General features: G+C 50.4%; 1 protein-coding gene across 1 annotated transcript in view; it reads left to right on the top strand.

Annotated features, from left to right (window-relative positions):
• VARS2 (valyl-tRNA synthetase 2, mitochondrial) overlaps positions 1 to 22,709 on the top strand; it is a 52,262-nt gene continuing 29,553 nt past the window's right edge. The window contains exons 1-11 of the mRNA XM_033084116.1: positions 1 to 29; positions 145 to 397; positions 2,598 to 2,673; positions 5,132 to 5,232; positions 7,965 to 8,077; positions 12,023 to 12,089; positions 16,631 to 16,728; positions 16,846 to 16,927; positions 19,048 to 19,167; positions 20,800 to 20,911; positions 22,021 to 22,109. Coding sequence (XP_032940007.1) covers positions 1 to 29; positions 145 to 397; positions 2,598 to 2,673; positions 5,132 to 5,232; positions 7,965 to 8,077; positions 12,023 to 12,089; positions 16,631 to 16,728; positions 16,846 to 16,927; positions 19,048 to 19,167; positions 20,800 to 20,911; positions 22,021 to 22,109 — 1,140 coding nt within the window. The remainder of the gene's footprint in view (positions 30 to 144; positions 398 to 2,597; positions 2,674 to 5,131; positions 5,233 to 7,964; positions 8,078 to 12,022; positions 12,090 to 16,630; positions 16,729 to 16,845; positions 16,928 to 19,047; positions 19,168 to 20,799; positions 20,912 to 22,020; positions 22,110 to 22,709) is intronic.

Below are 22,709 nucleotides of genomic sequence, written 5' to 3'. Positions count from 1 at the left end.
ATGGCGGTCACGCGCCTTTCCTTGATCACGTGACGCAGTAACGGCTATACCGCTATCACGTGATGTTGGCACCGCCCATTTCCTTGATCACGTGGTGTTGTTCCCGCCCTTTTCGAGGTCGCGTGTCCCCGCCCCCTTTCCAAGATGGCGGCGCCCTCCCTCAGCCGCGCCGCGCTCGGCGCCCCCCGGATTTTGGGGGGTCCCGGGGGAGGCCGGGCCCGGGTTCGGGCCTGGAGCACCGGGACCCCCCCCGGCAGGGCCCCCCCAGGGCGGGGAGAGCCCCGGGAGCCCCTCCTGGGACCGGCCCGAGCGAGCGCGGCTCCGAGGGCGCGAACAGCGCGAGAAGCGGCAGCGGCTGAGGAGGGAGCGCGCTGAGGGGAGAGAGGGAGCGGCGAGGGTGAGGGACTGGGATGGACTGGGAGGGACTGGGAGGGGATTGGGAGGGACTGGGAGGGACTGGGAGGGGACTGGGAGGGGACTGGGATGGGACTGGGAGGGACTGGGATGGACTGGGAGGGACTGGGATGCACTGGGAGGGACTGGGATGGACTGGGATGGACTGGGATGGACTGGGAGGGACTGGGAGGGACTGGGATGGACTGGGAGGGACTGGGGGGACTGGGAGGGACTGGGAGGGACTGGGAGGGGACTGGGATGGACTGGGAGGGGCTGGGAGGGACTGGGAGGGACTGGGAGGGACTGGGATGGACTGGGAGGGGCTGGGAGGGACTGGGAGGGACTGGGAGGGGACTGGGAGGGGACTGGGATGGGACTGGGAGGGACTGGGATGGACTGGGAGGGACTGGGATGGACTGGGAGGGACTGGGATGGACTGGGATGGACTGGGATGGACTGGGAGGGACTGGGAGGGACTGGGAGGGACTGGGAGGGACTGGGGGGACTGGGAGGGACTGGGAGGGACTGGGAGGGGACTGGGATGGACTGGGAGGGGCTGGGAGGGACTGGGAGGGACTGGGATGGACTGGGATGGACTGGGAGGGGCTGGGAGGGACTGGGAGGGACTGGGAGGGGCTGGGATGGACTGGGAGGGACTGGGAGGGACTGGGATGGACTGGGAGGGGATTGGGAGGGACTGGGATGGACTGGAGGGGACTGGGATGGGACTGGGAGGGACTGGGAGGGACTGGGAGGGAACTGGGATGGACTGGGAGGGACTGGGAGGGAACTGGGATGGACTGGGAGGGACTGGGAGGGAACTGGGATGGACTGGGATGGACTGGGATGGACTGGGAGGGGATTGGGAGGGGACTGGGATGGACTGGGATGGACTGGGAGGGGACTGGGATGGGACTGGGAGGGGCTGGGATGGACTGGGATGGACTGGGAGGGGATTGGGAGGGGACTGGGAGGGGACTGGGAGGGACTGGGAGGGGACTGGGGGGGACTGGGAGGGGATTGGGGAGCACTGGGAGGGACTGGGATGAACTGGGAGGGACTGGGATGGACTGGGGGATTGGTTTTTGGGTCAAGAGCACTGGTTTGGACTGGTCTAAACTAGTTTATACTGGTCCATACTGGTTCTTGCTGGTCCATAATGCTTTATACTGGTCCATACTGGTCTATACTTGTCCGTACTGGTCCGTACTGGTCTATACTGGTCCATACTGGTCCATACTGGCCCATACTGGTTTATCCTGGTCCATAATGCTTTATACTGGTCTGTACTGGTCTATACTGGTCTGTACTGGTTTATACTGGTCCATACTGGTCCGTACTGGTCCATACTGGTTTATACTGGTCCATACTGGTCCGTACTGGTCCGTACTGGTCCATACTGGTTTATACTGGTCCATACTGGTCCGTACTGGCCCATACTGGTTTATACTGGTCCATACTGGTCCGTACTGGCCCATACTGGTTTATACTGGTCCATACTGGTCCATACTGGTCCATACTGGTTTATACTGGTCCATACTGGCCCATACTGGTCCATACTGGTCCATACTGGTTTATCCTGGTCCATACTGGTTTATACTGGTCCATACTGGTCCATACTGGTCTGTACTGGTTTATACTGGTCCATACTGGTCCGTACTGGTCCGTACTGGTCCATACTGGTTTATACTGGTCCATACTGGTCCGTACTGGTCCATACTGGTTTATACTGGTCCATACTGGTCCGTACTGGTCCATACTGGTTTATACTGGTCCATACTGGTCCATACTGGTTTATACTGGTCCATACTGGTACGTACTGGTCCATACTGGTTTATACTGGTCCATACTGGTCCGTACTGGTCTGTACTGATCTGTACTGGTCCATACTGGTCCATACTGGTCCATACTGGTCCATACTGGTTTATCCTGGTCCATACTGGTTTATACTGGTCCATACTGGTCTATACTGGTCCATACTGGTTTATACTGGTCCGTACTGGTTTATACTGGTCCGTACTGGTCCATACTGGTTTATACTGGTCCATACTGGCCCATACTGGTTTATACTGGTCTGTACTGGTTTATACTGGTCCATACTGGTCCATACTGGTCCGTACTGGTTTATACTGGTCCATACTGGTCCATACTGGTTTATACTGGTCCGTACTGGTCCGTACTGGTCCATACTGGTCCCACAGGAGCCCAGAGTCCCCAAGTGGAGCCCCAAGGAGGAGCTCGAGTATCGGCACCCGCTGGGACCGGACGGGAAAAAAGGTAAAGGGGGGGCCAAAAAAACCCCAAAAACATCCAAAATATCCCCAAAAATATCCCCCAAAATATCCAAAATATCCCCAAAAATATCCAAAATATCCCCAAAAATATCCCCAAAAATATCCCCCAAAATATCCAAAATATCCCCAAAAATATCCAAAATATCCCCAAAAAACCCCAAAAATATCCCCAAAAATATCCAAAATATCCCCAAAAATATCCCCAAAAAACCCCAAAAATATCCCCAAAAATATCCCCAAAAATATCCAAAATATCCCCAAAAATATCCCCAAAAAACCCCAAAAATATCCCCAAAAATACCCCAAAAATATCCAAAATATCCCCAAAAATGGCACCAAAAATACCCCAAAAATATCCAAAATATCCCCAAAAATATCCAAAATATCCCCAAAAATATCCCCAAAAATATCCCCAAAAATATCCAAAATATCCCCAAAAATACCCCAAAAATATCCAAAATATCCCCAAAAATATCCCCAAAAATATCCAAAATATCCCCAAAAATATCCCCAAAAATATCCCCAAAAATATCCCCAAAAATATCCCCAAAAATATCCAAAATATCCCCAAAAATATCCCCAAAAATATCCAAAATATCCCCAAAAATGGCACCAAAAAAACCCCAAAAATATCCCCAAAAATATCCCCAAAAATATCCAAAATATCCCCAAAAATATCCCCAAAAATATCCAAAATATCCCCAAAAATATCCCCAAAAATATCCCCAAAAAAACCCCAAAAATATCCCCAAAAATATCCCCAAAAATATCCAAAATATCCCCAAAAATATCCCCAAAAATATCCAAAATATCCCCAAAAATATCCCCAAAGGGTAAAGGGGGGGACCAAAAAAACCCAAAAAAACCAAAATAACCCCAAAAAACCCCAAAAATGACACCAAAAATGGCTCCAAAATATCCCCAGAAAACCCCAAAAATATTCCTAAAATATCCCCAAAAATGGCCCCAAAATTGGCACCAAAAAAACCCTAAAATATCCCTAAAATCCCTAAAATATCTTTAAAATATCCCCAAAATATCCCTAAAATATTCCTAAAATATCCCAAAAGTTATCCCCTAAAATATCCCAGAAATGGCACCAAAATATCCCTGAAAGGGACCCCAAAATATCCCCAAATATGGCACCAAAAATATCCCAAAAATATTCCTAAAATCCCTTAAAAAGGCCCCAAAAATGACCCCAAAAATGGCCCAAAAAACCCAAAAAATATCCCAAAAATATCTCCAGAAATGGCCCCAAAATATCCCAGAAATGTCATCAAAATGTCCCCAAAAATGTTCCTAAAATATCCCCAAAAATGGCACCAAAAACCCCCAAAATGGCACAAAAAACGGTCCCAAAATGGCCCCAAATCCACCAAAAATGGCACCAAAAAAACCCAAATATGGCCCCCAAAACCCCAAAAATATCCCTAAAATATCCCAAAAAATGGCCCCAAAAATGGCACCAAGGGGGGAGGGTTGGGGTGGATTTTGGATGAATTTTCTGGGATTTTTCTGGGATTTTGGGTGAATTTTATGGGAGTTTTATGGGATTTTTTGAGGGGGTTTTTAAAAGAATTTTGGGGTATTTTATGTGAATTTTATTGGATTTTTTTGGGATTTTTGTGGGATTTTTAAGGGATTTTTGGGGTATTTTGGGTGAATTTTATGGGATTTTTATGGGGATTTTTAGTGGGATTTTAATGGGATTTTTATGAGATTTTGGCTGAATTTTTTTGATTTTTAATGAAATTTTAATGGGATTTTTTTAGGATTTTTTGTGATTTTTAGGGTATTTTGGGTGAATTTCATGGGATTTTTATGGGGTTTTTTTTAGGATTTTCTTGGGGATTTTGGGATTTTTGGGATTCTGGGGTGCCCAGGTGTGTCACCCCCCCTGAGGTGACATTTGGGGACACATTTGGGAATTTTATGGGATTGTTAATGAGATTTTTATTGACATTTTTGTGATTTTTGGGGTATTGTGGGTGAATTTTATGGGATTTTTATGGGGATTTTTAGTGGGATTTTGGGATTTTTATGAGATTTTGGCTGAATTTTTTTGATTTTTAATGAAATTTTAATGGGATTTTTTTAGGATTTTTTGTGATTTTTTTGGTATTTTGGGTGAATTTAATGGGATTTTTACGGGGTTTTTTTCAGGATTTTTTTGGGGATTTTGGGATTTTTGGGATTTTGGGGTGCCCAGGTGTGTCACCCCCCCTGAGGTGACATTTGGGGACACATTTGGGAATTTTATGGGATTTTTAATGAGATTTTTATTGACATTTTTGTGATTTTTGGGGTATTTTGGGTGAATTTAATGGGATTTCTATGGGGTTTTTTTTAGGATTTTTTTTGGGATTTTGGGATTTTTGGGATTCTGGGGTGCCCAGGTGTGTCACCCCCCTGAGGTGACACTTGGGGACCCTCCCCAGCCACGCAGGTGCCGCTGCCCCCCAGGTACAGCCCCCGCTACGTCGAGGCCGCCTGGTACCAGTGGTGGGAGAGGGGAGGGGTCTTCAGACCCCCCCAGCAGGTGAGGGGGGCACCAAAACACACCTGGGGACCCAAAAAACACACCTGGGGACAGCAAAAAAACACACCTGGGGGGGTTAAAATACACCTGGGGACACAAAAAAACACACCTAGGGGGGGGAAATACACCTGGGAAACCCAAAAATGCCCTAAAAATCACACCTGGGGAGGGGAAAATACACCTGGGGACACCAAAACACACCTGGGGAGGGGGGAAATACACCTGGGGACACCAAAACACACCTGGGGACCCAAAAAACACACCTGGGGACACAAAAATACACCTGGGGGGGTTAAAATACACCTGGGGACAGCAAAAAACACACCTGGGGAGGGGAAAACACACCTGGGGACACAAAAAACACACCTGGGGAGCCCAAAAATGCCCTAAAAATCACACCTGGGGGGGTTAAAATACACCTGGGGACACAAAAACACACCTGGGGAGGGGTCTTCAGACCCCCCCAGCAGGTGAGGGGGGCACCAAAACACACCTGGGGAGGGGGGAAATACACCTGGGGACACAAAAAATACACCTGGGGACACAAAAAATACACCTGGGGACACAAAAAACACACCTGGGGACCCAAAAATACACCTGGGGACCCAAAAATACACCTGGGGACCCAAAAATACACCTGGGGACACAAAAAACACACCTGGGGACACAAAAAATACACCTGGGGGGTTAAAAACACACCTGGGGGGGTTAAAAATACACCTGGGGGGGGTTAAAATACACCTGGGGACACAAAAATGCCCCAAAAATCACACCTGGGGAGGGGAAAATACACCTGGGGACACAAAAAATACACCTGGGGGGGTTAAAATACACCTGGGGACAGCAAAAAACACACCTGAGGAGGGTTAAAATACACCTGGGGACACAAAAAATACACCTGGGGACACAAAAACACACCTGGGGAGGGGTCTTCAAACCCCCCCAGCAGGTGAGGGGGGCACCAAAACTCACCTGGGCAGGGGGGAAATACACCTGGGGACCCAAAAAATACACCTGGGGACACAAAAAATACACCTGGGGGCGTTAAAAATACACCTGGGAAACCCAAAAATCCCACCTGGGGAGGGTAAAACACACTTGGGGACACAAAAATCACACCTGGGGGGGTTAAAAATACACCTGGGGAGGGGAAAAAATACACCTGGGGGGAAAAAATCACCCCAAAAATATACCTGGGGGAAAAAATACACCTGGGGAGGGGAAAAATACACCTGAGGGAATTAAAAATACACCTGGGGGGGATAAAATACACCTGGGGGGTGTTAAAATACACCTGGGGACAGCAAAAAATACACCTGAGGGGGTTAAAATACACCTGGGGGAGAAAAATACACCTGGGGAGCCCAAAAAACACACCTGGGAAACCCAAAAATGCCCTAAAAATCACACCTGGGGGGGTTAAAATACACCTGGGGACACAAAAAACACACCTGGGGGGGTTAAAATACACCTGGGGGGTGTTAAAATACACCTGGGGAGGGGAAAATACACCTGGGGACACAAAAAATACACCTGGGGGGGTTAAAATACACCTGGGGGAAAAAAATACACCTGGGGAGCCCAAAAAACACACCTGGGAAACCCAAAAATGCCCTAAAAATCACACCTGGGGGAGGGAAAATACACCTGGGGGGGGGTTAAAATACACCTGGGAAACCCAAAAAACACACCTGGGGAGGGGAAAACACACTTGGGGACACAAAAATCACACCTGGGGGGGTTAAAATACACCTGGGGACCCCAAAAACACACCTGGGGATCCCAAAAATTACCTGGGGACACCAAAAACTCACCTGGGGGGGTTAAAAATACACCTGGGGAGCCCCAAAACACCCTAAAACCACCCCAAAAATCACCCGGGACACCAAAAATCACACCTGGAATCCCCAAAACCACACCTGGGGGGGTTCAGGGCACACCTGGGGGGTTCCTGTCCCTCACCTGTCCCACCTGTCCTTGTCCCACCTGTCTCACCTGTCCCTCATCTGTTCTTCACCTGTCTCTCTCACCTGTATCTCACCTGTCCCTGTCTCACCTGTCCCAGGTGTGTCTCACCTGTCCCTGTCTCACCTGTCTCACCTGTCCCAGCCCCCACAGGGTGTCCCTCACCTGTCCCAGGTGTGTCTCACCTGTGTCACCTGTCCCAACCCCCAGGGGATGTCCCTCACCTGTCCCTGTCTCACATGTCCCAGGTGTGTCTCACCTGTCTCACCTGTCCCAGCCCCCCCAGGGTGTCCCTCACCTGTCCCTGTCTCACCTGTCCCAGGTGTGTCTCACCTGTTTCTCACCTGTGTCTCACCTGTCTCACCTGTCTCACCTGTCCCAGCCCCCAGGGGATGTCCCTCACCTGTCCCAGGTGTGTCTCACCTGTCCCTGTGTCACCTGTCCCAGCCCCCCCAGGGTGTCCCTCACCTGTCCCTGGTGTGTCTCACCTGTCCCTGTCTCACCTGTCCCAGGTGTGTCTCACCTGTCTCACCTGTCCCAGCCCCCACAGGGTGTCCCTCACCTGTCCCAGGTGTGTCTCACCTGTCCCTGTCTCACCTGTCCCTGTCTCACCTGTGTCACCTGTCCCAGCCCCCAGGGGATGTCCCTCACCTGTCCCTGTCTCACCTGTCTCACCTGTCCCAGCCCCCCCAGGGTGTCCCTCACCTGTCCCAGGTGTGTCTCACCTGTCTCACCTGTCCCTGTCTCACCTGTCTCACCTGTCCCAGCCCCCCCAGGGTGTCCCTCACCTGTCCCTGGTGCTGCCCCCCCCCAACGTCACCGGCTCGCTGCACCTGGGCCACGCCCTGGGAGCGACGCTGCAGGACGTGCTGGCGCGCTGGTGAGGGGGGAGTGGGGAAATTTGGGAAATTTGGGGGATTTTGGGGGAAATTTGGGGGGAATTTGGGGATTTTGGGGGAGATTTGGGAAATTTGGGCGGTTTTAGGGGAAAATTTGGGGATTTTTGGGGGGAATTTGGGGATTTTTGGAGGAATTGGGAGGATTTTGGGGCAATTTTTGAAGGCATTTTGAGGGGATTTTGGGGAAATTTGGGAGATTTGGAGAAAATTTTGGGGATTTTGGGGGAATTTGGGGAAATTTGGAGGAATTTTGGGGATTTTTGGAGGACTTTTGGGGAGATTTTGGGGGAAGTTTGGGGGATTTTGGGGGGATTTTAGGGGAAAATTTGGGGATTTTTGGAGGAATTTAGGGGAAATTTGGGAGATTTGGGGCAATTTTTGGAGGAATTTGGGGGATTTTGGGAGAGATTTGGGGAAAATTTGTGAAATTTAGGGGGTTTTAAGCGAAAATTTGGGGATTTTTGGGGGGAATTTGGGAATTTTTGGGGGATTTTTGGGGGAGTTTGGGGGATTTGGGGGGAATTTGGGGGAAAATTTGAGAAATTTTTGTGGGAAATTTGGGGATTTTGGAGAAAATTTGGAATTTTGGAAGGATTTAAGGGATTTTTGGGGGGATTTTAGGGGGAAATTTGGGGATTTTTGGAGGAATTTAGGGGAAATTTGGGAGATTTGGGGCAATTTTTGGAGGAATTCGGGGGAATTTTAGGGAAAATTTGGGGGAAATTTGGGGATTTTGGGGGCAAAATTTGGAAAATTGGGGAAATTTGGGGGGTTTTAGGGGAAAATTCGGGGATTTTTTGAGGAATTTTGGGGGTTTTTGGAGGAATTTGGGGGATTTTTTGGGGAAGCTTGAGGAATTTGGGGGATTTTGGGGAAAATTTGGGGGAAATTTGGGGGATTTGGGGGAAATTTGGGGATTTTGGGGAAATTTGGAGGGGTTTAAGGGATTTTTTGGGGGGTTTTAGGGGAAAATTTGGAGATTTTTGGAGGAATTTGGGGGATTTTTGGGGGAATTTGGGGGATTTGGAGGGGAAATTTGGGGGATTTTGGGGAAATTTGGGGATTTTGGGGAAATTTGGAGGGATTTAAGGGATTTTTTGGGGGATTTTAGGGGAAAATTTGGAGATTTTTGGAGGAATTTGGGGGATTTTTGGGGGGATTTGGGGGGAATTTGGAGGAGAAGTTGAGAAATTTGGGAAAAATTTGGGAAAATTTGGGGGATTTGGGGGAAATTTGGGGATTTTGGGGGGATTTTAGGGAAAAATTTGGGGATTTTTGGAGGAATTTAGGGGAAATTTGGGAGGATTTGGGGGAATTTTAGAGGAAATTTTGGGGGAATTTTAGGGAAAAATTGGGGAAATTTGGGGAAATTTGGGGGAATTTTGGAGGGATTTAAGGGATTTTTTGGGGGATTTTAGGGAAAAATTTGGAGATTTTTTGAGGAATTTTGGGGATTTTTGGGGGGAAATTTGGGGGAGATTTGGGAAATTTGGGGGGTTTTAGGGGAAAATTTGGGGATTTTTTGGGGGAATTTGGGGATTTTTGGAGGAATTTGGGGGATTTTTGGAGGAATTTGGGGAATTTGGGGGAGATTTGGGGATTTTGGGGAAATTTGGAGGGGTTTAAGGGATTTTTTGGGGGATTTTAGGGGAAAATTTGGAGATTTTTGGGGGGGATTTTGGGGATTTTTGGAGGAATTTGGGGGATTTTTGGGGGGATTTGGGAGGAATTTGGGGGAAAATTTGAGAAATTTGGAGGAATTTTGGGGAAATTTGGGGGATTTGGGGGAAATTTGGAGATTTTGGGGGGATTTTAGGGAAAAATTTGGGGGAATTTTAGGGAAAAATTGGGGAAATTTGGAGGAAATTTGGGGATTTTGGGGAAATTTGGAGGAAATTTGGAGGAATTTTGGGGAGATTTTGGGGGGGATTGGGGGAAGTTTGGGGAATTTGGGGGGATTTTAGGGGAAAATTTGGGGAAAATTTGGAGGAATTTTGGGGAGATTTGGGGAAATTTGGGGGGTTTTAGGGGAAAATTTGGAGATTTTTGGGGGGGATTTTGGGGATTTTTGGAGGAATTTGGGGAATTTGGGGGAGATTTGGGGATTTTGGGGAAATTTGGGGGATTTTGGGGAAATTTGGGGGGGTTTAGGGGAAAATTTGGAGATTTTTGGGGGGATTTTGGGGATTTTTGGAGGAATTTGGGGGATTTTTGGGGGGATTTGGGAGGAATTTGGGGGAAAATTTGAGAAATTTGGAGGAATTTTGGGGAAATTTGGGGGATTTTGGGGAAAATTTGGGATTTTGGAGGGGTTTAAGGGCATTTGGGGGGAAATTTTGGGATTATTTTGGGTTATTTTGGGTCGATTTTTGGTTGAATTTGGGTTGATTTTGGGATTATTTGGGATTAATTTTGGGTTAAATTTTGTGTATTTTGGGTTATTTTGGGTTCAATTTTAGGATTATTTTGGGTTAAATTTTGTGATTATTTGGGTCGAATTTTGGCTTGAGTTTGGGCGATTTGGGGTTAAATTTTGTGATAATTTCAGGTTGATTTTGGGTTGATTTTGGGTGAATTTTGTGACAATTTTTGGGTTGAATTTTGTGGATTTTGTGTTCAGTTTTTAAATTATTTAGGGTTAAATTTTGGGTGAATTTTGGGGTTATTTTGAGTGAATTTTGGGTTAAATGTTGTGATTTTTTGGGTTGATTTTGGGTGAATTTTGGGTTAAATTTTGGGTTAAATTTTGTGTATTTTGGGTTCAATTTTAGAATTATTTGGGGTTAAATTTTGGGTTAAATTTTGGGATTATTTTGGGTTCAATTTTGGGTTAAATTTTGTGATTTTTTGGGTTGATTTTGGGTTGATTTTGGGTTCAATTTTGGGTTAAATTTTGGGTTAAATTTTGGGTTAAATTTTGTGGATTTTGGGTTCAATTTTAGAATTATTTGGGGTTAAATTTTGGGTTAAATTTTGGGTTATTTTGAGTAAATTTTGGGTTAAATGTTGTGATTTTTTGGGTTGATTTTGGGCGATTTTGGGTTAAATTTTGTGATAATTTCAGGTTGATTTTGGGTTGATTTTGGGTGAATTTTGTGACAATTTTTGGGTTGAATTTTGTGGATTTTGTGTTCAGTTTTTAAATTATTTAGGGTTAAATTTTGGGTTAAATTTTGGGTTATTTTGAGTAAATTTTGGGTTAAATTTTGTGATTTTTTGGGTTGAATTTGGGTGATTTTGGGTTAAATTTTTGTGATAATTTCAGGTTGATTTTGGGATAATTTTGGTTAAATTTTGGGATTATTTTGGGTTAAATTTTGGGATTATTTTGGGTTAAATTTTGGGTTAAATTTTGTGGATTTTGGGTTCAATTTTAGAATTATTTGGGGTTAAATTTTGGGTTAAATTTTGGGTTATTTTGAGTAAATTTTGGGTTAAATTTTGTGATTTTTTGGGTTGATTTTGGGCGATTTTGGGTTGAATTTTTGTGATAATTTCAGGTTGATTTTGGGATAATTTTGGTTAAATTTTGGGATTATTTTGGGTTAAATTTTGGGATTATTTTGGGTTAAATTTTGGGTTAAATTTTGTGATTTTTTGGGTTGATTTTGGGTTGATTTTGGGTGAATTTTGGGTTAAATTTTGTGTATTTTGGGTTCAATTTTAGAATTATTTGGGGTTAAATTTTGGGTTAAATTTTGGGTTATTTTGAGTAAATTTTGGGTTAAATTTTGTGATTTTTTGGGTTGATTTTGGGTGATTTTGGGTTAAATTTTGTGATAATTTCAGGTTGATTTTGGGTTGATTTTGGGTGAATTTTGGGTTCAATTTTGGGTTAAATTTTGTGATTTTTTGGGTTGATTTTGGGTTGATTTTGGGTTAAATTTTGGGTTGATTTGGGTTAAATTTTGTGGATTTTGGGGCAGGAGGAGGATGCAGGGCTGGAGCGTCCTCTGGGTGCCGGGCACCGACCACGCCGGGATCGCCACTCAGGTGAGGGACAAATGTCCCCAAAATGTCCCCAAAATGTCACAAAATGTCACCAAAAAAAATCATAAAAATATTTATCACGCCGGGATCGCCACTCAGGTGAGGGACAAATGTCCCCAAATGTCCCCAAATGTCCCCAAAAAAAATCATAAAAATATTTATCACGTTGGGGTCGCCACTCAGGTGAGACAAATGTCCCCAAAATGTCCCCAAAATGTCCCCAAAATGTCACCAAATGTCCCCAAAAAATCTCATAAAAATGTCACCGCGTCGGGATCACCACTCAGGTGAGACAAATGTCACCAAATGTCACCAAATGTCACCAAAAAAAATCATAAAAATGTTATCACGCCGGGATCGCCACTCAGGTGAGACAAATGTCACCAAATGTCCCCAAATGTCCCTAAAATGTCACTAAAATGTCACAAAATCTCGCCAAAATGTCCCTAAAATGTCCCCAGAATGTCACCAAGTGTCACAAAATGTCCCAAAATGTCACCAAATGTCCCCAAAAAAAATCATAAAAATGTTATCACGTCGGGATCGCCACTCAGGTGAGACAAAAATGTCACCAAATGTCCCCAAAATGTCCCTAAATGTCACCAAAAAATCTCATAAAAATGTCCCAAAAATGTCACAAAATGTCCCCAAAAAATCTCATTAAAATGTCCCCAAAATGTCCCAAAAATGTCACCAAATGTCCCCAAAAAAAATCATAAAAATGTTATCACGCCGGGATCGCCACTCAGGTGGGAGAAATGTCACCAAATGTCACAAAATGTCACCAAAAAAAATCATAAAAATATTTATCACGTTGGGGTCGCCACTCAGGTGAGAAAAATGTCACCAAAATGTCACAAAATGCCCCAAAATGTCACCAAATGTCCCCAAAAAAATCTCATTAAAATGTCACCAAAAAATCTCATTAAAATGTCCCAAAAATGTCACAAAATGTCCCCAAAAAAATCTCGTTAAAATGTCCCCAAAATGTCCCCAAAATGTCACCAAATGTCCCCAAAAAAATCTCATTAAAATGTCCCCAAAATGTCCCCAAAATGTCACCAAATGTCCCCAAAAATTCTCATAAAAACATCACCAAAATGTCCCAAAAATGTCACAAAATGTCCCTGAAAAATCTCATGAAAATGTCACCAAAATGTCACCAAATGTCACCAAATGCCACAAAATGTCACAAAATGTCACCAAATGTCCCCAAAAAAAATCATAAAAATATTTATCACGTTGGGGTCGCCACTCAGGTGAGACAAAAATGTCCCCAAATGTCCCCAAAATGTCACAAAATGCCCCCAAAAAAAATCATAAAAATGTCACCGCGTCGGGATCGCCACTCAGGTGAGGGACAAATGTCACCAAAATGTCCCCAAAATGTCACCAAATGTCCCCAAAAAAAATCATAAAAATATTTATCACGTTGGGGTCGCCACTCAGGTGAGGGACAAATGTCACAAAATGTCCCCAAAATGTCCCCAAATGTCACAAAATGTCACAAAATGTCCCCCAAAAAAATCATAAAAATGTTATCACGCCGGGATCGCCACTCAGGTGAGACAAATGTCACCAAAATGTCCCCAAAATGTCCCCAAAATGTCACCAAATGTCCCCAAAAAAAATCATAAAAATGTTATCACGTCGGGATCGCCACTCAGGTGAGACAAATGTCACCAAATGTCCCCAAATGTCACCAAAAAAAATCATAAAAATGTCACCAAAAAATCTCATAAAAATGTCACCAAATGTCCCCAAAATGTCACCAAAAAAATCTCATTAAAATGTCACCACATCGGGATCGCCACTCAGGTGAGAGAAATGTCACCAAATGTCACAAAATGTCCCCAAAAAAAATCATAAAAATATTGATCACGTTGGGGTCGCCACTCAGGTGAGACAAATGTCACCAAATGTCACAAAATGTCACCAAATGTCCCCAAAAAAATCTCATTAAAATGTCACCGCGTCGGGATCGCCACTCAGGTGAGGGACAAATGTCACCAAAATGTCCCCAAATGTCACCAGATGTCCCCAAAAAATCTCATAAAAATGTCACCGCGTCGGGATCACCACTCAGGTGAGAGAAATGTCCCCAAAAATGTCACCAAATGTCACCAAATGTCCCCAAAAAAATCATAAAAATGTTATCACGCCGGGATCGCCACTCAGGTGAGAGAAATGTCACCAAATGTCCCCAAATGTCACCAAATGTCCCCAAAAAATCTCATAAAAATGTCACCGCGTCGGGATCGCCACTCAGGTGAGAGAAATGTCACCAAAAATGTCACCAAATGTCACCAAATGTGCCCAAAAAAATCATTAAAATGTTATCACGCCGGGATCGCCACTCAGGTGAGACAAAAATGTCCCCAAAATGTCCCCAAATGTCCCCAAAAAAAATCATAAAAATGCTATCACACCGGGATCGCCACTCAGGTGAGACAAATGTCACCAAATGTCACAAAATGTCACCAAATGTCCCCAAAAAAAATCATAAAAATGTTATCACGTTGGGGTCGCCACTCAGGTGAGAAAAAATGTCCCAAATGTCCCCAAAATGTCGCTAAAATGTCCCTAAAACGTCACCAAAATATCATAAAAATGTCATTAAAATGTCACAAAATGTCCCTAAAATGTCACAAAATGTCATCAAATGTCCCCAATGTCCCTTTTGGTGTCCCCAGGCCGTGGTGGAGCGCTGGCTGTGGCAGCACTGGGGCTGTCCCTGCTGTCCCTGCTGTCCCTGCTGTCCCCAGGGCTGTCCCCAGGGCTGTCCCCAGGGCTGTCCCTGCTGTCCCCAGGTGTCACTAACATGTCCCAAATGATGTCCCCAATGTCCCCAATGTCCCTTTTGTTGTCCCCAGGCCGTGGTGGAGCGCTGGCTGTGGCAGCACTGGGACTGTCCCTGCTGTCCCTGCTGTCCCTGCTGTCCCCAGGGCTGTCCCCAGTGATGTCCCCAATGTCCCCAAGTGTCACTAACGTGTCCCCAATTGTCCCCAGGCGGTGGTGGAGCGCTGGCTGTGGCAGCGCTGGGGCTGTCCCTGCTGTCCCTGCTGTCCCCAGTGATGTCCCCAAGTGTCACTAACGTGTCCCCAATGTCCCCAGGCCGTGGTGGAGCGCTGGCTGTGGCAGCGCTGGGGCTGTCCCTGCTGTCCCTGCTGTCCCCAGGGCTGTCCCCAGGGCTGTCCCTGCTGTCCCCAGGGCTGTCCCTGCTGTCCCCAAGTGTCACTAAGATGTCCCCAATGTCCCTTTTTTTGTCCCCAGGCGGTGGTGGAGCGCTGGCTGTGGCAGCACTGGGACTGTCCCTGCTGTCCCCAGGGCTGTCCCTGCTGTCCCTGCTGTCCCCAATGATGTCCCCAATGTCCCCAATGTCCCTTTTGTTGTCCCCAGGCCGTGGTGGAGCGCTGGCTGTGGCAGCACTGGGGCTGTCCCTGCTGTCCCCAGTGATGTCCCTGCTGTCCCCAAGTGTCACTAATGTGTCCCCAAGTGTCACTAACGTGTCCCCAATTGTCCCCAGGCGGTGGTGGAGCGCTGGCTGTGGCAGCGCTGGGGCTGTCCCTGCTGTCCCTGCTGTCCCTGCTGTCCCCAGGGCTGTCCCCAGTGATGTCCCCAATGTCCCCAGTGATGTCCCCAATGTCCCCAATGTCCCTTTTGGTGTCCCCAGGCGGTGGTGGAGCGCTGGCTGTGGCAGCGCTGGGGCTGTCCCTGCTGTCCCTGCTGTCCCCAGTGATGTCCCCAATGTCCCCAATGTCCCATTTTGATGTCCCCAATTGTCCCCAGGCGGTGGTGGAGCACTGGCTGTGGCAGCGCTGGGGCTGTCCCTGCTGTCCCTGCTGTCCCTGCTGTCCCCAAGTGTCACTAAGATGTCCCCAGGGCTGTCCCTGCTGTCCCCAATGTCCCCAATGTCCCCAGGGCTGTCCCCAGTGATGTCCCCAATGTCCCCAATGTCCATTTTGATGTCCCCAATTGTCCCCAGGCGGTGGTGGAGCGCTGGCTGTGGCAGCGCTGGGGCTGTCCCTGCTGTCCCCAGGGCTGTCCCTGCTGTCCCCAAGTGTCACTAACATGTCCCCAATGTCCATTTTGATGTCCCCAATGTCCCTTTTTTTGTCCCCAGGCCGTGGTGGAGCGCTGGCTGTGGCAGCACTGGGGCTGTCCCTGCTGTCCCTGCTGTCCCTGCTGTCCCCAGGGCTGTCCCCAGGGCTGTCCCTGCTGTCCCCAAGTGTCACTAACGTGTCCCCAAGTGTCACTAACGTGTCCCCAATTGTCCCCAGGCCGTGGTGGAGCGCTGGCTGTGGCAGCGCTGGGGCTGTCCCTGCTGTCCCCAGGGCTGTCCCTGCTGTCCCTGCTGTCCCCAGTGATGTCCCCAATGTCCCCAATGTCCCTTTTGGTGTCCCCAGGCGGTGGTGGAGCGCTGGCTGTGGCAGCACTGGGGCTGTCCCTGCTGTCCCCAGTGTCCCTGCTGTCCCCAGGGCTGTCCCCAGTGATGTCCCCAAGTGTCACTAACGTGTCCCCAATGTCCCTTTTGTTGTCCCCAGGCCGTGGTGGAGCGCTGGCTGTGGCAGCGGCGCCGGCAGCGCCCGCAGGATCTGGGCCGGGCCGAGTTCCTCAGGGAGGTTTGGAGCTGGAAGGAGCGGTGAGGGGACACCTGGGGACACCTGGGGACACCTGGGGACACCTGGGGACACCTGGGGACACCCTGGGGACACTTGGGGACAGCCAGGGGGTGGCACTGTCATTGTTGTCCCCTCAGGCACGGGGACGAGATCCTGGAGCAGCTGAGGGCGCTCGGGGCCTCGCTGGACTGGAGCAGGGAGAGGTTCACCATGGACCCCGTGAGTGTCCCCAAATGTCACCAAATGTCACCTCAGTGTCACCTCAGTGTCCCCAAGGTGTCCCCAGGGTGTCCCCAAAGTGTCACCTCAATGTCACCTCAGTGTGACCAAAGTGTCCCCAACCCTGGCTGGACTGGAGCAGGGAGAGGTTCACCATGGACCCCGTGAGTGTCCCCAAATGTCCCCAAAATGTCACCTCAGTGTCCCCAAGGTGTCCCCAAAGTGTCACCTCAATGTCACCTCAGTGTCACCTCAATGTCACCTCAGTGTGACCAAAGTGTCACCTCAGTGTCACCAACTAAAGTTGGACTGGAGCAGGGAAAGGTTCACCATGGACCCCGTGAGTGTCCCCAAATGTCCCCAAAATGTCACCTCAGTGTCCCCAAGGTGTCACCTCAGTGTCCCCAAGGTGTCACCAAGGTGTCACCTCAGTGTCCCCAAGGTGTCACCAAGGTGTCACCTCAGTGTCACCAAGGTGTCCCCAACCCTGGCTGGACTGGAGCAGGGAGAGGTTCACCATGGACCCCGTGAGTGTCCCCAAATGTCCCCAAATGTCACCTCAGTGTCACCTCAGTGTCACCTCAGTGTCCCCAAGGTGTCACCTCAGTGTCACCTCAGTGTCCCCAAGGTGTCACCAAATGTCACTTGAGTGTCCCCAGGGTGTCCCTAGAGTGTCCCCAAAGTGTCATCTCAATGTCACCTCAGTGTCACCTCAGTGTCCCCAAAGTGTCCCCAACCCTGGCTGGACTGGAGCAGGGAGAGGTTCACCATGGACCCCGTGAGTGTCCCCAAATGTCACCTCAGTGTCACCTCAGTGTCCCCAGGGTGTCCCCAAGGTGTCACCTCAGTGTCACCTCAGTGTCACCTCAATGTCACCTCAATGTGACCAAAGTGTCCCCAACCCTGGCTGGGCTGGAGCAGGGAGAGGTTCACCATGGACCCCGTGAGTGTCCCCAAATGTCCCCAAATGTCACCTCAGTGTCACCTCAGTGTCCCCAAGGTGTCACCAAGGTGTCACCAGCCTTCATTGGACTGGAGCAGGGAGAGGTTCACCATGGACCCCGTGAGTGTCCCCAAATGTCACCTCAGTGTCACCTCAGTGTCACCTCAGTGTCACCTCAGTGTCCCCAAATGTCACCTCAGTGTCCCCAAAGTGTCACCTCAGTGTCACCTCAGTGTGACCAACGTGTCACCAGCCTTCATTGGACTGGAGCAGGGAGAGGTTCATCATGGACCCCGTGAGTGTCCCCAAATGTCACCGGAATGTCATCTCAGTGTCACCTCAGTGTCACCTCAGTGTCACCTCAGTGTCACCTCAGTGTCCCCGAGGTGTCACCTCAGTGTGACCAAAGTGTCACCTCAGTGTCACCAAGGTGTCCCCAACCCTGGCTGGGCTGGAGCAGGGAAAGGTTCACCATGGACCCTGTGAGTGTCCCCAAATGTCACCTCAGTGTCACCTCAGTGTCACCTCAGTGTCCCCAAATGTCACCAAATGTCACCTCAGTGTCACCTCAGTGTCCCCAAGTGTCCCTTTGTGTCACCAAATGTCACTTGAGTGTCCCCAGGGTGTCCCTAGAGTGTCCCCAAGTGTCACCATGGTGTCCCTAAGGTGTCACCGAGGTGTTCCAGGTGTTCCCAGAGTGTCCCCAGGTGTCCCCAGGTGTCCCTTTCTGTCCCCAAACTGTCCCCAAGTGTCCCCAAGTGCCATCTCTGTGTCCCCAGGGTTTCTCCCGCGCTGTCACCGAGGCGTTCTGGCTGTCCCTGTGTGTCTCTGTGTGTCCCCTCACTGTCCCCTCAGTGTCCCCAAGGTGTCCCTTTCTGTCCCCAGGGTTTCTCCCGCGCTGTCACCGAGGCGTTCTGTGTGTCCCTGTGTCTCTGGGTGTCCCCACACTGTCCCCTCAGTGTCCCCAAGGTGTCCCTTTCTGTCCCCAGGGTTTCTCCCGCGCTGTCACCGAGGCGTTCTGGGTGTCCCTGTGTGTCTCTGTGTGTCCCCACAATGTCCCCAAGTGTCCCTTTCTGTCCCCAGGGTTTCTCCCGCGCTGTCACCGAGGCGTTCTGGGTGTCCCTGTGTGTCTCTGTGTGTCCCCACAATGTCCCCAAGTGTCCCTTTCTGTCCCCAGGGTTTCTCCCGCGCTGTCACCGAGGCGTTCGTGCTCCTGTTCCGGGCGGGGCTGATCCGCAGGGACCTGAGGGCGGTGACCTGGAGCTGTGCCCTGAGATCATCAATATCCGACATTGAGGTGACAAATGTCCCCAAGTGTCACCTGAGTGTCCCCAAACCCCCAGGGTGACCTGGAGCTGTGCCCTGAGATCATCAATATCCGACATTGAGGTGACAAATGTCCCCAAGTGTCACCTGAGTGTCACCAAGGGTCATCAGTGTCATCAGTGTCCTCAAACCCCCATCCCCAGTGTCCCCAATGTCCCCAAACCCCCAGGGTGACCTGGAGCTGTGCCCTGAGATCGTCAATATCCGACATTGAGGTGTCACAAATGTCCCCAAGTGTCACCTGAGTGTCACCAGGGGTCACCAAGGGTCACCAAGGGTCATCAGTGTCCTCAAACCCCCATCCCTAAATGTCCCCAATGTCACCAAACCCTCAGGGTGACCTGGAGCTGTGCCCTGAGATCGTCGATATCTGATATAGAGGTGTGACAAATGTCCCCAAATGTCACCTGGGGTCATCAAAGTGTCCCCAAGGGTCACCAAGGGTCGTCAAACCCTCACTGTCCCCAAATCCCCGCTGTCCCCAATGTCCCCAAACCCTCAGGGTGACCTGGAGCTGTGCCCTGAGATCATCAATATCTGATATAGAGGTGTGACAAATGTCCCCAAGTGTCACCTGAGTGTCACCAAGGGTCATCAGTGTCCTCAAACCCCCATGCCTAAATGTCCCCAATGTCACCAAACCCCCAGGGTGACCTGGAGCTGTGCCCTGAGATCGTCAATATCGGATATTGAGGTGTCACAAATGTCCCCAAGTGTCACCTGGGGTCATCAAAGTGTCCCCAAGGGTCATCAGTGTCCTCAAACCCCCATCCCCAGTGTCCCCAAATGTCCCCAAACCCCCAGGGTGACCTGGAGCTGTGCCCTGAGATCGTCGATTTCGGACATTGAGGTGTCACAAATGTCCCCAAATGTCACCTGAGTGTCACCAAGGGTCACCAAGGGTCATCAGTGTCCTCAAACCCCCATCCCTAAATGTCCCCAATGTCCTCAATGTCCCCAATCCCCCCCAAGGTCCCCAATGTCTCCAAACCCCTCAGTGTCCTCAATGTCCCCTCAATGTCCCCAAATGTCCCCAAATCCCAAATGTCCCAAATGTCCCCAATGTCCCCTCAATGTCCCCAAATGTCCCCAAATCCCAAATGTCCCAAATGTCCCCAATGTCCCCTCAATGTCCCCAATCCCCCCAGTGTCCTCAATGTCCCCTCAATGTCCCCAAATGTCCCCAAATCCCAAATGTTCCCATTGTTCCCAAATGTCCCCAAATGTCACCAGGGGTCACCAGGGGTCACCAAGGGTCATCAGTGTCCTCAAATCCTCACTGTCCACACTGTCCCCAATGTCCCCTCAGTGTCCCCAATGTCCACAGTGTCCCCAAATCCCAAATGTCCCCAAGGATCATCAAAGTGTCCTCAATGTCCCCTCAGTGTCCCCAACGTCCCCAATCCCCCAAATGTCCCCAATGTCCCCCCAATGTCCCTGAGTGTCCCCAATGTCCCCAATGTCCCCAATGTCCCCAATGTCCCCACTGTCCCCAGTGTCCCCAAATGTCCCCAAGTCCCCCCAGTGTCCTCAGTGTCTCCAGTGTCCCCAATGTCCCCAATGTCCCCCCAATGTCCCCACTGATGTCCCCTCTGTCCCCCAGGTGGAGCCCCGTGTCCTGGCAGGTCCCACCCAGCTCAGTGTCCCCAACTGTCCCCACCCCGTGACCTTCGGCGTCCTCGTCACCTTCGCCTACCCCGTGGAGGGGGACGACGGTGGGTGGGGACAGGGGGGACATTGGGGACAATGGTGGGGATTGGGGACATTGGGGACATTGGGGACACTGAGGGGATTGGGGACATTTGGGGACATTGGGGACACTGGGGGGATTGGGGACATTTGGGGACATTGGGGACATTGGAGGGGATTGGGGACATTTGGGGACATTGGGGACACTGGGGACATTCAGGGGATTGGGGACACTGGGGACAGTGGGGACACTGGGGACATTTGGGGACATTGGGAATTTGGGGACATTGGGGACACTGAGGGGACATTGGGGGGATTGGGGACATTGGGGACATTTGGGGGGATCACAGGGGATTGGGGACACTGGGGACATTGGGGACATTTGGGGGGATTGGGGACACTGAGGGGATTGGGGACACTGGGGACAGTGGGGACATTGGAGGGGATTGGGGGGACATTTGGGGACACTGGGAATTTGGGGACATTGGGGACACTGAGGGGACATTGGGGACACACTGGGGACATTGGGGACATTTGGGGGGATTGGGGACATTTGGGGACGTTGGAGAGGATTGGGGACATCCAGGGGATTGGGGACATTGGGGACATTGAGGGGACATTGGGGACACTCAGGGACATTGGGGGGACATTGGGGACATTGGAGGGGATTGGGGGGACATTTGGGGACACTGGGAATTTGGGGACATTGGGGACACTGAGGGGACATTGGGGGGATTGGGGACATTGGGGACATTGGGGACATTGGGGACACTGGGGACATTTGGGGACATTGGGGACACTGAGGGGACATTGGGGTGGCACTGGGGACATTGGGGTGGCACTGGGGACATTGTGGACATTGGGGACACTGGTGGCACTGGGGGTGGCACTGGGGACATTGGGGTGACACTGGGGACATTGTGGACATTGGGGACACTGGGGTGGCACTGGGGACATTGTGGACATTTGGGGGACACTGGTGGCACTGGGGGTGGCACTGGGGACATTGGGGTGACACTGGTGGCACTGGGGGTGGCACTGGGGACATTGGGGTGACACTGGTGGCACTGGGGGTGGCACTGGGGACATTTGGGGTGACACTGGGGACATTGGGGTGACACCATTTTGTCCCCAGGGCTGGAGGTCCCCGTGGCCACCACCCGCCCCGAGACGCTCTTTGGGGACGTGGCCGTGGCCGTCAACCCGCGGGACCCGCGCTACCTGGTGAGGGGCGGGGCCAACCGGGGGGGCGGGGCTTCACCTGGTGAGGGGCGGGGCCAACCTGGGGGCGGGGCCACACATTGGGGGTGGGGCTTCACCTGGTGAGGGGCGGGGGCACACCTCAGGGGGCGGGGCCACACACCAGGGGGCGGGGCTTCATCTGGTGAGGGGCGGGGCCACACATCAGGGGGCGGGGCCACACCTCAGGGGGCGGGGCCACAATGGGGGTGGGGCCTAATTGGGGGGGCTTTGTCTGGGGGCGGGGCTTTATCTGAGGGGGCGGAGCCACAATGGGGGCGGAGCCACAATGGGGGCGGAGCCACAATGGGGGGGGCTCACCTGAGGGGGTGGAGCCTCACTTGAGGGGGTGGGGCCTAATTGGGAGGGGTTCAATGGGGCGGGGCTTTACCTGAGGGGTGGGGCCTCAAGGGGGCGGGGTCTCAAGGGGGGTGGGGCTTACCTGGGAGGGGCCTCACTTGAGGGGGTGGAGCCTAATCTGGTGAGGGGCGGGGCCTCACTGAGGGCGGGGCCTCACCTGGAGGGGCGTGGCTTCAATGTGGGGGATTCTCAGGGGAGGGGCGTGGCCTTAAGACCCCCTAAAAT

Source organism: Catharus ustulatus, chromosome 36, assembly GCF_009819885.2.
Source record: "Catharus ustulatus isolate bCatUst1 chromosome 36, bCatUst1.pri.v2, whole genome shotgun sequence".
Lineage (NCBI taxonomy): Eukaryota > Metazoa > Chordata > Aves > Passeriformes > Turdidae > Catharus > Catharus ustulatus.
The sequence above is the reverse complement of the archived record's forward strand: the minus strand, read 5'-3'. Positions and strand labels throughout refer to the sequence as shown.